This window comes from Brassica napus, chromosome C9, assembly GCF_020379485.1.
Source record: "Brassica napus cultivar Da-Ae chromosome C9, Da-Ae, whole genome shotgun sequence".
NCBI classification, from domain to species: Eukaryota; Viridiplantae; Streptophyta; class Magnoliopsida; order Brassicales; family Brassicaceae; genus Brassica; species Brassica napus.
Genome location: NC_063452.1, coordinates 59,821,851 through 59,836,046, shown reverse-complemented (window position 1 = coordinate 59,836,046; position 14,196 = coordinate 59,821,851). Strand labels below are relative to the sequence as shown.

Sequence of the window (14,196 nt, the reverse complement as noted above, 5' to 3'; positions counted from 1 at the left end):
GGTTACTTATACACGTCATGTGGAGATTCTTTGTATGAAAGGATGACACACGTGTGGAATAACGGCGACGTGTAGGAGATATCAAAGACGGCGTTAGACGGAAGGCAAAGTTTTGATCTAGTTCGGTTTAACGTAGCCTGTTGTACCAAATTAATTAATCTAAGAAAGCTAAAGTACACGCCGTGTGGTGTTATGGATGTAGTGTTACACAGCAAGCCGTTCGTTTCATTGACTTTTCGTTTAAAGCGACGTCGTTTAGAGTTAAACCTCGTGAAAACCCCTCTTCTCAACCTAGAAATCAAAATCAAATTCCTGCTCCTTATCGGCAACAATGGCTTCTCGATGTCGATCGCTATCCAAACCGGCGCTCTCTGCGTTTAGATCTGCAGTGAACAAGCCCTCTCTCCGACCCAAATCAGCTTCATCATTTCTCGGCGTCCCTCCGTCGCCTGGACTTGCAAGGTTGACAATCTTATCTTAAATTTTCCGCCTTTCACTATCCTGATTGATTCATTTTCAGAAATTTGAATTCGTGTAGTTCTGATTTGTGGGTTTTCTTCAATTTTGTTTTTTTGGCTTTGACAGGCCGATTGCTCAGCTAGGTTCGCTTCAGTCGCTGCTTCCATTGTACAGTGCCGTGGCTTCTGCTAGACTGACTTCGTGCCTCGGTATCGATTCGATGAATTCAAGGTCGTTGTCTCAGGGTATGCTCTGCTGTGCGAACCCAGGAGTTTGATATTCTCCATAATCTTGTGTTTAGTAGTAAGCAACTTTTTGTTTTTACTCTTTGACCTTTTGCATATATCTTCGAATTTACATCTTGTCTACTCTCAGTAGTATATTAGAGCTTTGCTACTCCTTCGATCTTCCCAATAAACCACCAGAGTCTGTAGCAGTTTATAACCGAATGACATTGGTAATTGCATTAGTTGGATAGCTCTGTGCAACTTTGACACCCATATTTGTGTAACTGTTTATTGAATTTGAACTTAGAGCATTATCACAGATGTCGCTTCCTGTTCCTTTAACAAGCGATTCCAGAGTTTTAGTTCTTTTGTTAGGAATTACTGTTGTTGCAGAGACAGATTATTTGGTCCCACCATTCGAAAGAAATATTTTGGCATAAGAATGAAAGATGTCATTGTTGGTGCTGTCCTATCTTCGTATTTCTTCTTTTGAACTTCTTGTAGCATTAGATTGAAAACAACTGTAACAAAAATGTTTTTGATGGCGCCATGTGCTAATTTATTATGGTGTTTAATTTTTGCAGAGCTTGGCCTAAGCGTTCCTCGATAAAGAGACCAAGACCTCAGAGATAGGCTTCCTTTGAGATCAGATTCTCAGCAGTTTTTGCTTTGCTGGTCTAACTCAGTCAGTCGGATCAGTTTCTGTTTTTTCGGGAGTGATAAACAGTCTCCTATCTTTTCATTTAACTAACAATTTCTTTTTGGAATATGTACCTTCATTCATAATGATAGAATGTTAGATTGTCTTGTGTCCATTGGTGCTCCTGGATTGATATATCAAAATACGATTACATGAAGTGTAAATGTTTGAGCCAACACATGAAAACGCCCAAAATTATGTGAGCAGTAGATGAATGCCTTGCCGTTTTTTATTATAGTAGATTATACGAAACAACGTGACGTCTGCTGTATTTTCGAACAAACCTTTACTTACCTTCACACTCGGGAGCTAAATTTGCAGCTCTTCAACGCGGAGATTCACCGGAGCGATCGAAGATGGAGAAGAAGCGTGAAGGAGTAATCGAAGGAACGAGTCGGATCGTATCAGATCCTTACTATTTCCTCCATCTCATGGCCTTCTTCTCTTACCTTCCGATTCGCAGCTCAACCGCACAGTACACTTCTCATCGACTCTTCGACAGAGAAGCGTTCCTCATGTTCTCCGCTATCAAGGTTCGTCTTATCATTCATATCAATCGAATTTGCATAGATGATCATACTTGCTTCATCGGTTGCTCTAAATCCGTTGTAGATGGTTAGGGAGGAAACATGGGAGGCCTTCGTCGCCGATAGCTTACTCTATGCTAAGGTTACTCTTACTGATCCCAGATTCAGATCGAAATTGATTGTTCAATCTTCTGATAGACATTATCTTGCTCCAGATCTTTCTCATAGCTGTTACGTTGGTTATGGATTATCGAGTGGCGATCTGGTTTAGTCTCATATTTTCAGGTATGAAGAAAACAATCTTTTGAGCTCAATTTCTGAGAATCTGATATGTATGTAGGAGATGCAGATTTGAATGTTGATATCTGAATGTTTCGTTGTGCAGTTATATATCTTTTAGCTCAACAACCACCATTTAGCAGATTAGGTATGTTGAGTATTCGAGTTATTGCTCTGTGTTAAGGAATCAGAAGTTGCATTCTTGTAAGATGCATAAACGTTTTGCAGGAACTGCGAAGAAGCTAACACCTATGCAGTTGGAGGATTTGCTATCTGATGGGACCACAACTAAATACTGGTTGGTACGTGGCTACTGGCTCTATCTTCTACTATATAGGTGTTGTGGCTGTTGCCAAATTGGTGAAGTTGTTAAATTTTTAGATGATAAGTTGAAAAACTAAGAGTAGTTATTGAGTAATTCAAATAATGTTCTTGCATAGAGCTTACAGATAAGTTCTAATATAGCATGGTGTCTATAACGCGCGAGATAGTACATATAGTTTACCCTTGTTAACAAAACTGAGCTGCAACATCTTAATCAGTAAAAAAAAATATGAAAACTGAAAATTTTGACTCAAAAGGGTGTTGCGATGATGTGCTTTTTACAACTTTGCAGATAGAATTCTATGCGTGTAGTTCATCCAATGTTCGTTCAAGCCGCTGCTTTCCCGAGCTCTCCATCACGTAAGCTTTGTGTAAGAAAGCATATCCTATCTCACTGTTCGTCTTAAGATTCACACATTTCTTCCGTTCTTCAGGTACTCAAATAATCTTTTGTCTTTTGGAACCATCGATCTTGGACTTTTCCCTAATACTGCAGCAAAGTTTGGAATATCTCTCGCCGGTAATTGTCCTTCACGAACTCATTCATTTGCACGATCTCAAAATCACATTTAGTCTCTGTTGTGCAAGACACTGATGTGTTGTGTTACGTATATAGGTGGAATGTCTCAGCTTCCTACGTACATATTGTTTGAAAAGGGTGTAGAAGTTTCTCGGTTCCCAGACTTTTATGTTGACGCTACACTGTCTTTACCCATAACCAAGGTTACATGCTTCTTTACGTATATAGAGCCGGGTTTTTATAAATAGTTGCGTTGCTTCTCTTAAGCCTTATATTTTGATGAAAATCCTTTAAGTACCCCGGCTGTGTTTTTGATGAAACTTCTGTGATTTTGGAGATGCTGATGGTGATTCTCTTATTGTTGATGTTGCAGAAACTTCTGTGTCAACATTTTGAGCTTGATCGGCTTCTGCTTGACTACATCAACGGATCATAGCCAGGAAAATATTATGTTCGATGACAACTCGTGGGAGAGCCTATAACATGCAAACATTTTTTTTTTTGGCAAACATCTTCTTCTCGCACATTCATTTTTTCTATCTTCTTATTGTAGGCATTTTAGTGAGGCTTTGCCTGAGGAAACCAAACCACAGATACTACTTTTGTGTTATAGAGAAACTAGAAGCAGTAAGGAATTTCTTAAATCTAATGTATATTTAAAACAAAATTTATTAAATATTATATATTTTACTATTTTCTTACTAATATTTAATATAGATTTGATATATATTAAATCAATTTACATAAAACTAATAAAAATTGTATAATTTTCAAAAATTTAGCCTAAACAATATTTTTAAAATTTGTAGATATATAAAAAACTAATGATTTTACGGTTAAATATTTAATTTTTTTTTTAATTGTAGAAATTTTTGAAAGTTTTAGTAATACAAATTGTATAATTGTACAAAAATAATAACATTTCGAAATTTGAAATGTTATATATGAATATATTTATTTTATAGATGATGTATGAGCTATTACCATATTTAAAAAAAGTTTACCAAAAAGAAATATCAATATTAAATGTAATATATGAATTATTACTTTATTCTAATAAGTTTGCCAAAAATATAAATCAACATTAAATGAAATTATCCATGTCATATTTTTTCGGAAGTCATCTCATCAATTTCAGTAGCATATGACACGTGGTAAAATTACTTCGCAAATATAGTCTAGGGGTAAGAAGATTATGTTAAAAGTTGTATGGGGCTCAAATTTCGAAGAAGAATTCTTGATGTTGATGGTGATGAAATCTCAGTAATTCTTGACTTTGTCGTGGCTTTCGTTGTCATGACTTTTAGTGGCAAGGCTTGTTGCGGGAGTCATCCGTCTCTCTTTTCTGTTGTTTTCATGTGCTAAGTACAACCAATTATGCTTCCTATGTGCATGTGTGGTCTAAAATTAACACCAAATAAGATATAAAGAAAAACTACACCAAAAAAGTCGACAGAAAATCAAACATAACATTTTTAGAAGTGTAAGTATACACTTCATATATTGATTCAACTGCATTAAAATTATTAAGATATTCATATTAAATGTTATTTATCATTTATGGAAAAAGTAGATTTGTAGCAAATATAATGAACCATCATCTTCTGGAAGGAAATAAAAATAGATAATAACTATATTTAAAATATTTAAATATATCCTTTCTTTTGCCCAAAAAAAAATATATCCTTTCTAAACATTACAAATAATATTCTAGATATGAATTTGTGATGGCCCGTGCGGTATCATATCTTCTGAATATCGTGTTTATCATATCTCTATTTTGCTAAAACAGGTCCAAAACCCATTGGCAACGAAAGCAACAGCTAATATAGGTCAAAAAAGCATCGTTATCTTTAAAAGACGTGCGACTGTGAATTGCTGAACAAGAAAATGAAACACTTGGTAAAGATTTGATGCCTAGTGGCATAGACTATGCACAACCTGTTCACAGATTTCAATCCTTCCAAAATCTCAATTAAGCCATTAATTATTGATTGATTTACATTTGGCTCGTTTGTGACTTTCTCCTCTCAATCGTTTTATTTACGTACACTATACATAACATAAGAATATGTATATAATAATCAACTAATTAATAGGTTAACTAACTTACTATGCCAGGCATGCAAATTCTATTTAACGAGATAATGTGTATCATATCAAATTTAATTTTAAATATATACTTTCAGATTCTCAGAAATATAAATAAACAGCTTACCATAAAACGCGGGTAATCAATTTAATCAATAAATGTTGGAAACGGACCAATCTTCCTTCCATCCAACTCATCAACCGTTACTCACCGAACCCTCCCAGAAGCACCGTATCTTCAACCGTCCAAAGCTTTGACTTATCCCCATCAAACACATCAACCCATATCTCGTTAGCTCAACAACCAATACAACACCGCCACGTAGCTTCCTCACACGATCCCGCGCCGCACCCGATTAATAAAAACTTTGTCGTCTACCGATGCATTGAAATATTCACCACTATAAATGGGAGTCCCACCATTTGTCCTAAATTTTTCTGACATTAAAACTCTGTACACACGCTTTCTCCTTCTCTGTCCATCATCTTCCCATTTTTATTTCTCCGATTATTATTTTTTAATTTAACCGGCGATGGCGTCAACGTCGGCCGAGATCGAGCAATTGACTTCCGGCGCGAGCAATCGGATAATCCCGATACTGAAAACGCTTCGCAAGTGCTTCATCTTCGTCCTCTCCATCTTCCTTTCTCTCCTCCTCCTTCTCCGTCCCCGCCGCCGCGTTTTGCCTCTTCCGTCGCCGGAGGAGGAGGCGAGTCCCGCTGCTCCGTCGAGGCGATGGAGAAGGAAGATGGCGTGGAAGCTGGAGGAGGAAGACACGGCTAGGCGCCGTTCGTTGGCGGAAGGCGTTGAGACCGGCGAAATCGATTCTCGTTGGAGTAGTTTCTTGTTCTACGGAGGACGTGGTAACGCTCTGTTCTCTCGGTCGTGGTTGCCTCTTTCCGGTGAGCTTAGGTAAGCCTTTCGAGCCCCTTGCATGCTTTGCTTGCAAGTTTAGGTCAAAAAACTCATCTTGGGATCTTGAATTTTGTATGTGTATGTTTCAGGGGGATTTTTATTATTATCCATGGATTGAATGAACACAGGTGAAAATGAAATTCTATATGTTTATTTCAGACACATGTCTTGTTCTTTGTCTGTATGTAATTGGATTAATCTCTCGTTTTGTTTTCCAGTGGGAGATATTCTCAATTCGCTAAGCAGCTAAACGCGAGTAACTTTGGTGTATACGCTATGGATTGGATTGGTATGCACACGAGCTTGTCTTGTTCTTTTTCTTTTAGTTTCTATCTTAGTTCTGAAACTGTGAGTCTGAACAGGTTTTGGTCTCATAACGTTGTAATTAGGTCACGGTGGGAGTGATGGTTTACATGGATACGTTCCTTCTCTTGATTACGTTGTTTCTGACACTGTAAGTTCAGTTGTTTTTGCTTTTTGGAGATGATAACTAGAGAAATGTTCCATTTGAAGGTGCTGTTGTGTTGATGATTTGGATTATATAGGTAGCTTTCTTGGAGAAGATTAGGTCTGAGAATCCGGGAGTCCCATGTTTTCTCTTTGGTCACTCTACTGGTGGAGCTGTGGTCTTGAAGGTACCTAAACTTTGTACCTTTGAAGCTCTCTCTTCAAGATTTTACTGTTGTTACAGTGTCATTATTTACTGTCTACCTTGTCTTATAGGCGGCTTTATCTCCCTCTATTAAAGATATGTTAGCTGGTATTGTCCTAACATCGCCTGCTCTTCGTGTCAAACCCGCTCATCCTATTGTCGGGGTAAGTCAAGCAAGTTAGATGCTTTCTCATTCTCTGTTGGAAAATTTACTAACTGATATGTGTCTTTGTAGGCGATAGCTCCAATCTTCTCGTTGGTGGCTCCAAGGTTCCAATTCAAAGGAGCAAACAAGAGAGGCATTCCCGTGTCAAGAGACCCTGAAGCTCTCTTAGCCAAGTACTCTGATCCGTTAGTCTACACCGGTCCAATAAGAGTCCGAACAGGCCATGAGATTCTCCGCATAACAGCTTACTTGACCCGGAACTTCAAATCCATTACAGTTCCGTTCTTTGTCCTCCACGGCACAGAGGACAAAGTAACTGATCCACTGGCGTCGCAAGACTTGTATAACCAGGCCCCATCAGTGTTTAAAGACATCAAACTCTATGAAGGTTTCTTACACGACCTTCTCTTTGAACCTGAGCATGAGGAAGTTGGTCTTGATATCATAGATTGGATGATGAAGCGGCTCGATGATGTTAATGGATCAGTCGCTGGCCTTTGGTGAAAGATCAGAGGAGACATCAGATATGTCTTCTTGTTGTTTAGATAGTTGTGATACAAATGGTGTGATTGTAAAATCAGAAACCAAAGTGTAGGAGATACATATATTATCTATGAATTGTTTCATTTTGTTGTTTGCTTATTATTCTGGTCCCCTTATTATTCAGTAGACAATTCTTGGTAGGAGGAGTTTGGGCAACGAAGTTTCTTCTGTTTCTAAAAAGTCTAGTCTGTAGTTAAGATCTTTTGGGCTCAGTCTGAACAGTATTTTCATCCATTGGGCCTATTGGTTATGAATTATGATTAATATGTAAAATTGGGGTTTCTTACGTAGTTTGTTATGTAAAGTAAAACTTTTATAAATTAATATTTGATAAATTAATAAACACACTAAATTAATGTATACACTACATTTATAAAAAAAATCAGTTATTTGGATTAATTTAAAATATAACTCAATCGATAAAATAATATTTTTTTTAGAAAATTTTATGTAAATATATAATCCTACTAAAATATTGTATTATTAGTTGCATATTCACAATGAATTGTATCTCTATTTTTCCTTAATATTTTAATATAGTTTGATAATTTAGTAAAATTATATCTAACACTACATTTAAAGTTTATAAAACAATATTTCGTATACACCAAATTGTATAATAAAAAAATAAAAGTCAAATTTCAAAAAATTAAACTAACGTATATACGATAATATTAACTATTTTCTTAATTTACAATAAATATTCTAAAACATAAAATTATAGAAAAAACATTTTATAAATTAATAAGTCTATAGATTAATAAAATTTCATAGTTTCAACATTATTAATTTATGGAATTTTTACTCTATCTCTATCCTCCACAAGGATTAGAACTTTTAATTAGATTGTTTCTTCAACTATTTTATTTAAATAAATTTAAAATTATAATTGCGTTTCAAAAAATGTTATAATAAAGTATAGAAAATAATAGAAGTACAATAAGATGTAAAGCTAAATTTAGAGAATATTACAATAAAATCTGAAGAAAGTTCTTCTGAACCATTGTGTTGTTCATTATGCTACATCTTGGTTATCACCTTTTTGAGGAAATTTCAAATTATTCTTCATAGTTTTCTTTGTTGTATAATATTTATCTAATGCTACAGAAGATCTATATGTATTTTTCAAAAAAGAATCCAATTTATTGATTCTCTCAAAAAAATTAGTTAGTGAAACAATCAGTTTTTAACGATTTTTAAAAACATTGTAATAGAACAAAGAAATTGCATCTACCGTAAATAATCACCAATAAACATGTTAAACTGCAATTTTTGAAAACGTTAAATATCTTTATGGCCACACCACTTTTATACCTATGACAATAACACATCATGGTACTTCCATTACCATAGTGATTGTTTCCAAAGCAAAACAATTAAAATGAATTTCTTACCACTTAATTCTAAAGTTAACACAATTAGATTGAATTTATTGTCATCGATCATAGTCACAGAATCTATATTGGATATTGTAATAGCGGAGAGAAAATTTAACCGTCAACCCACCATAAATAAATTTTCTCGACAAGAGAGTAGTATAAAAGATAGAAAAAGATCGAGAGACTGATAATAGTTTGATCCGACTAGAGTTTAATTGAAGATTTCTCCTTTTCGGTCTCCATTAACATAGCAAGGAGAAAGAACGTTTGTTAATTGGATTGTTATGAAAAGTGTATTAAAAATGAACTTGAATAACTAAACCAAAGTATATTTCAGAAATTAATGTAATTCCTATTAAAACAATCTATAGATTAATATATTTTACTAAAAGAGTGAATTGGTTTTTTTTTTTTTTTAACACAAAAGAGTGAATTGGTTTAAAACACAAAAAGAATGACGAAATTAACAAATTATTTATGATGTGACAAGTTATGTGTCTATCAACAAAAGCACCATGATGTATGATTTAAAGTATTGACTTAATTAAAGAAAAAATTGTGTATACAAGAAGCAATTTCACTTACAAAGGTAAAATGCAATACATAAAAGTATATATTTTGATGTTGTTGCGTGTCAAAATGTAACATACACATTAAACATATACTAGACTTCGCGGATATTGGTTTTTACATTCTTATACATTGATATTTGTTTTTCATAATTAGTGTTATACATTTTAAATGGATCAAAATATAATTAATTATATTCAAAAGACCTGAACCAAATAGAGTAATATGGTTATTATTGGTACAAGTAACTGAATCCGTTTCAGATACATTTGTTATTTAGATATTTTTAAGTTCATATACATCAGAACTGAATTCATCCAGATCCAAAATGATCCAACTCATACCCACACATAAATTTATAATATTCAAGCGGAGCCTAAAACAAAAGAAAAACGATACCCAAAAAACAACTCGTACCTAAATGGATAACCAATTTTCATGCCTAACTGATTTTATAAACTAATAAAAAATACTTTTTCTATGTGTTTGGCTAAATTAAATGAAACATAAAGAATTTTTTATTTAGTAAAATAGTTATATGGAGTGAAAAATTAAGTGACAATAAATGTAATATATTTTTATTATTTTTATTTAAGTTATTATTTTATTCACAAAACATGTCTTTGAATTATGTTTTGGCTACATAATTTTCCACCGATTGAAAGTACAATAAAAAAATTTTAGTAAAACAAACTAAACTGAACGTTTAACCATAAGCAAAACTCAATTATTGTACATTTTTTATTTTATAATTGGCACAAAGTTAATGTTGATTAACTAATAAATAAAAATCTGTACTATTATTATGGTGATATGATTAGTGATATGATGTATTTTTAAGGTAATATAATTAATGAAATTGTTAAACTGAGTGAAATATAGAAAAAAAAATTATTGTAGTTATATTAATGAAATTACTAAAATACACTATACTTTTTGATACTACTATCAAACTATACCAAAATGTACTTTAGTTTTAATAACATAGATAGATGCGTCTAAAACACATTACAAAAATAAATATGTATTTCCATTTATTATATATAAGATCTCGATGGATTAATATTGTTTTATTTAAAAAGGTAATAATAAGATAAAATATTTATTTAAGTATATAAAAACACAATAAAAACAAAAAATCAAATTAAGAAAACTTAAGTGTGTGATTTGTATCTTTTGATAAAAAATATCCAAGTGAACCAATGTGTAATAAATACCTCGATGGACCCATATGGAAAATAGTTATCTGAAAACCAGGATGGAACATAGATTTATCATCCTTAACTATTATAAATACCTAAACATTGGAGGTGTATCCACCACCAAAAAAAAATATTAATACCTTTCCCGGAACTTTTATTTTAGTTCATGAATATCTTTGTCAAACTCGTTTTAGTCGTTTTCATAGTTTCCCTAGCTCAATCTAGGGAAATTGTAAGCAATGTGAAATCATCCAAGGTATGTGAAAAGAATAATTAGAAATATATATATATCTATATATATATATATATATACTAACACCCGTTCAAAATTTAAAACTGATACTATGTGAATTACTTTCTGTATTGATTCCAAATATATTTTTCATAGCTAAACGAGAAGATTATATACGACTGTGTGGACATATATAAACAACCTTCATTAAGCCATCCACTACTAAAAAACCATAAAATCCAGGTATTCATTCACATCAAGATATATTTTTCCACATATGTTCTTGAATTTTAAGCGGTACCTTTTTATTATTATTTTGGTATATACACTAATTATTACTTGTTTAGTTGACTTAAAAATGATGACTGACTATGTGAGTTCAATCAATCCAATATTTTTTTTGCTAACAATCCTTTTTATTTATAGGTTTGGTTTTATTTTACCCTACTCTCTTAAATTTACATTTATAAAGTAATTAAATAAAAAAATGATATTAATCGTCAAACACGTTTATTATAGCTTTATTGAATTTTAACTTTTTCAAATGGGATGTTTAAAAAATTGAATCAACAAATTAAATTATATTAATTTAAGTTTTTTTTCAAGCAATATTGATTTTTTTTGTTGTTTGGGAAAGTATACGGCAATATATAACACTACTTAATTTTCGCCTGATGCTATCATGTAATTTTATAATTTGGAGTAGATGGAGCCATCTTTTTCAAACTTAAAACCTAAAAAGCAAGTGAAGAATAAAACTGAAAACAGAATAAGAGTTGAGTGTCCAAATGGAACAGTACCTATATTGAAAAATACAAAAAAATATGTCGCAAATGCTCAATATTGGGCTGAGAGACACTTCAACCCGCTCACAGACGAAAGCCATGGGAAACATGTAAGTCTTATGAATTATTTGAGCTATAAATATGTACATCTTAAAAACGTGTATGATTTGAGTACGGTAATTTGAAGATTGCTGGAGTTAGAGAACAAGGTCGAGGTCCTTACCATGGTCTGGCAGCTTGGCTGAGTGTGCATGACTTAAACGTTAGTAGAGACCAAGCTTCATATGCTAACATATATGCTGGCAGTGTATTAAATAACAAAACTAATTTTATCGAAACCGGCTGGATGGTAAAATCTAGTTTAATTCAATATTTTATTTTAATCTTATATAAGTATATATATATATTTATTTATTTATTTATTTATATTTGTGTAATAGGTAAATCCAAGTTTATTTGGTGATGGACAAACATGGCGTTATGGGTTTTGGAAGGTACATAATTAACATATAAAATACTCTCTGTTAATTTCTTAACAAAATAAAAACTACAAACAATATGATAAACCATGGTTAAGAGTGTTACTAAAAATTCCAAATGTTTAATAAAGAAAAAGGTATAGGTTTTCACATACATTGCAACAGTATGTAAGTGACTATTATGTTTATGTATATAATTAAATTGAAATTTATTAATAGTCACTTCTATTTTTAAAGTTGTTATATTAAAATGTTACGTGATATTTAAAAATGAGAACTAAAACGATATGATTTGTTTTTTCTCGTTCTTTAAATTAAAAATTGACTGTTTTACACAGAATTTCACTTTTTTTTTACAAATATTATTCATCTAGTATGGCTAAACAAACCATGATTACTATATATGCATAGTGAAATTTTACATGAAAGGTTTTAAGCTATACTTTAAATATAAATAAATTTATTCTGACATATCTAAATACCGAACTAGTTATTCTTTCAATATATATTTTGATTTTTGTACTTTAGATGTATACTAGTTTCAATTATTATCTAAATTATACTAATATATAAGAACTAAATATTGAAAGGGTGCCGATGGAGCAGGATGTTATAATACAATATGCCCTGGTTTTATTCAAGTGTCACAAACTGACCTTTTGTCTGGCCCTATTCCTCATCCCCGAAAAGGAGACAGAGCTGTTTTTCCTAGTATTGTACAGGTGTTATTTATATTTCGCTAGTAACATTTTTCTTTGGAGTATTATAAATCTAACCTTTATAATGTTTTATTATCTAATTAAGGATGAAGTATCAGGAAATTGGTGGACAACACATGTGCGAAACTTTAGAAAAGATATAGCTATTGGTTATTGGCCAAAAGAACTATTTGATATAATAGGTCATAGTGTGGACATGGTTGGAGTTACGGGAGTTGTCCAAGCTTCTCCTCCGGGAATAAGCCCACCAATGGGTAATGGTCATCTACCAACTGAAAATGAAGATGAATCAGCGCGGGTTAAACACCTCTTAACTGTAAACTCTAAATTTAAAATCAAAGAACGTGACATAAATGAATTAGTTAAGTTATTAGACAGCAACAAATGTTACGGATTAAGAGATGGAAAGAAAAGATTTATCCTATTAGAATCTAATTTGTTCACATATGGTGGACCTGGAGGAACATCTTGTTGAAAATGATATTATAAAATAATATAATCGGTTAATAAAATAAAAGTCTTGTTGAATATGATATTATAAAATAATATAATCAGTTAATAAAATGAACAATTCAGATCTCATGTTTAATGTCTATTACTTTCTCCATTTCATTATAGGTCTAACTAGTTAGATTAATAAAACATATATTTTTTTTATATTTCCAAAATAAAAACACAATTATCTATACACTTAACCATTTCAACCAATAGAAAAACGAAGGGTAAAATCTTATTAATAAATTTTGCATTGAAACTCTAAAATGACACTTATTTTGAAATAATTTTTGTCCCTAAACGACAATTAAATCGAAACGGAGGGAGTATGAAACATATAGAGTATTTAAAGAGACGTACAAAACAGAAATGTCTCTTAATTTTGTAGCTTATTTACTTAGAACGCCACTGAAATATTTAGTAAACCTATATTTAATTATATGCTTTGTCTTTTACAGTTTAATTAATGACATTGAAATAATTAATAACCTACCTTTTGGGATTTTCAGTATTTTTTATTTTATTAATGTATTTTTCTAAATCTAATTTATTAAACTGGGATTTGGGATTTGAAGGTATTTTTCAAAGCAACAATTACTTAATAAAATCAATTTATCATTGCTATCACAAGGATATTACATATTTTTCACTTTCAAATATTCAGTTTACTTGATATACATAAATGTCACCTAGAGCTTTCTTTTGATATAAACTAGGATCGGTCCACCTTACGGAGGGAAAGTCAGAAAAAACTATTTTATATGAATTTACATTAATTTAATGAAGCATTCAAAAAAAATTGTGGATTGAAAACAATATTATAAACAAAAATAAATAAATAAAATTCAGAGATCATGTTGTTATTTTTAATAAATATTTTTTGACTGAATTAAAATGACAGAAACTTTCATTATTCTATGAAGAACAATCT

At 31.9% G+C, this 14,196-nt stretch overlaps 4 protein-coding genes across 6 annotated transcripts; all 4 read left to right on the top strand.

Moving 5' to 3' along the window:
• The first annotated feature begins 241 nt into the window (after positions 1 to 241).
• On the top strand, positions 242 to 1,499 carry BNAC09G44970D (protein NONRESPONDING TO OXYLIPINS 2, mitochondrial). Of its 2 annotated transcripts, none has more exons than XM_013865272.3 (3): positions 242 to 462; positions 586 to 704; positions 1,271 to 1,499. In XM_013865272.3, exons 1-3 carry the CDS (start codon positions 332 to 334, stop codon positions 1,294 to 1,296), a joined length of 276 nt encoding a protein of 91 aa, XP_013720726.1. In that variant the 5' UTR covers positions 242 to 331; the 3' UTR covers positions 1,297 to 1,499. The 2 variants fall into 2 exon arrangements, with proteins under 2 accessions (XP_013720726.1, XP_013720725.1); XM_013865271.3 differs by having other exon boundaries at positions 586 to 762.
• Positions 1,448 to 3,729, top strand: LOC106424503 (thioredoxin-related transmembrane protein 2 homolog). Its single transcript, XM_013865269.3, has 10 exons — positions 1,448 to 1,585; positions 1,708 to 1,919; positions 1,999 to 2,055; positions 2,129 to 2,198; positions 2,299 to 2,340; positions 2,421 to 2,494; positions 2,809 to 2,876; positions 2,951 to 3,036; positions 3,133 to 3,239; positions 3,410 to 3,729. Exons 2-10 carry the CDS (start codon positions 1,743 to 1,745, stop codon positions 3,470 to 3,472), a joined length of 744 nt encoding a protein of 247 aa, XP_013720723.1. The 5' UTR covers positions 1,448 to 1,585; positions 1,708 to 1,742; the 3' UTR covers positions 3,473 to 3,729.
• Positions 3,730 to 5,550: 1,821 nt separating this feature from the next.
• LOC106424636 (monoacylglycerol lipase) lies at positions 5,551 to 7,503 on the top strand. The gene is made up of 7 exons (XM_013865400.3): positions 5,551 to 6,040; positions 6,133 to 6,171; positions 6,262 to 6,332; positions 6,433 to 6,497; positions 6,589 to 6,678; positions 6,767 to 6,859; positions 6,931 to 7,503. The coding sequence occupies exons 1-7, from the start codon at positions 5,661 to 5,663 to the stop codon at positions 7,363 to 7,365; spliced, it is 1,173 nt and encodes a 390-aa protein (XP_013720854.1). The 5' UTR covers positions 5,551 to 5,660; the 3' UTR covers positions 7,366 to 7,503.
• Positions 7,504 to 10,651: 3,148 nt separating this feature from the next.
• On the top strand, positions 10,652 to 13,352 carry LOC106424567. Of its 2 annotated transcripts, none has more exons than XM_022710419.2 (7): positions 10,652 to 10,811; positions 10,944 to 11,030; positions 11,494 to 11,682; positions 11,760 to 11,834; positions 12,013 to 12,066; positions 12,642 to 12,773; positions 12,856 to 13,352. In XM_022710419.2, exons 1-7 carry the CDS (start codon positions 10,722 to 10,724, stop codon positions 13,243 to 13,245), a joined length of 1,017 nt encoding a protein of 338 aa, XP_022566140.1. In that variant the 5' UTR covers positions 10,652 to 10,721; the 3' UTR covers positions 13,246 to 13,352. The 2 variants fall into 2 exon arrangements, with proteins under 2 accessions (XP_022566140.1, XP_013720783.1); XM_013865329.3 differs by having other exon boundaries at positions 11,760 to 11,921.
• Positions 13,353 to 14,196: the final 844 nt, after the last annotated feature.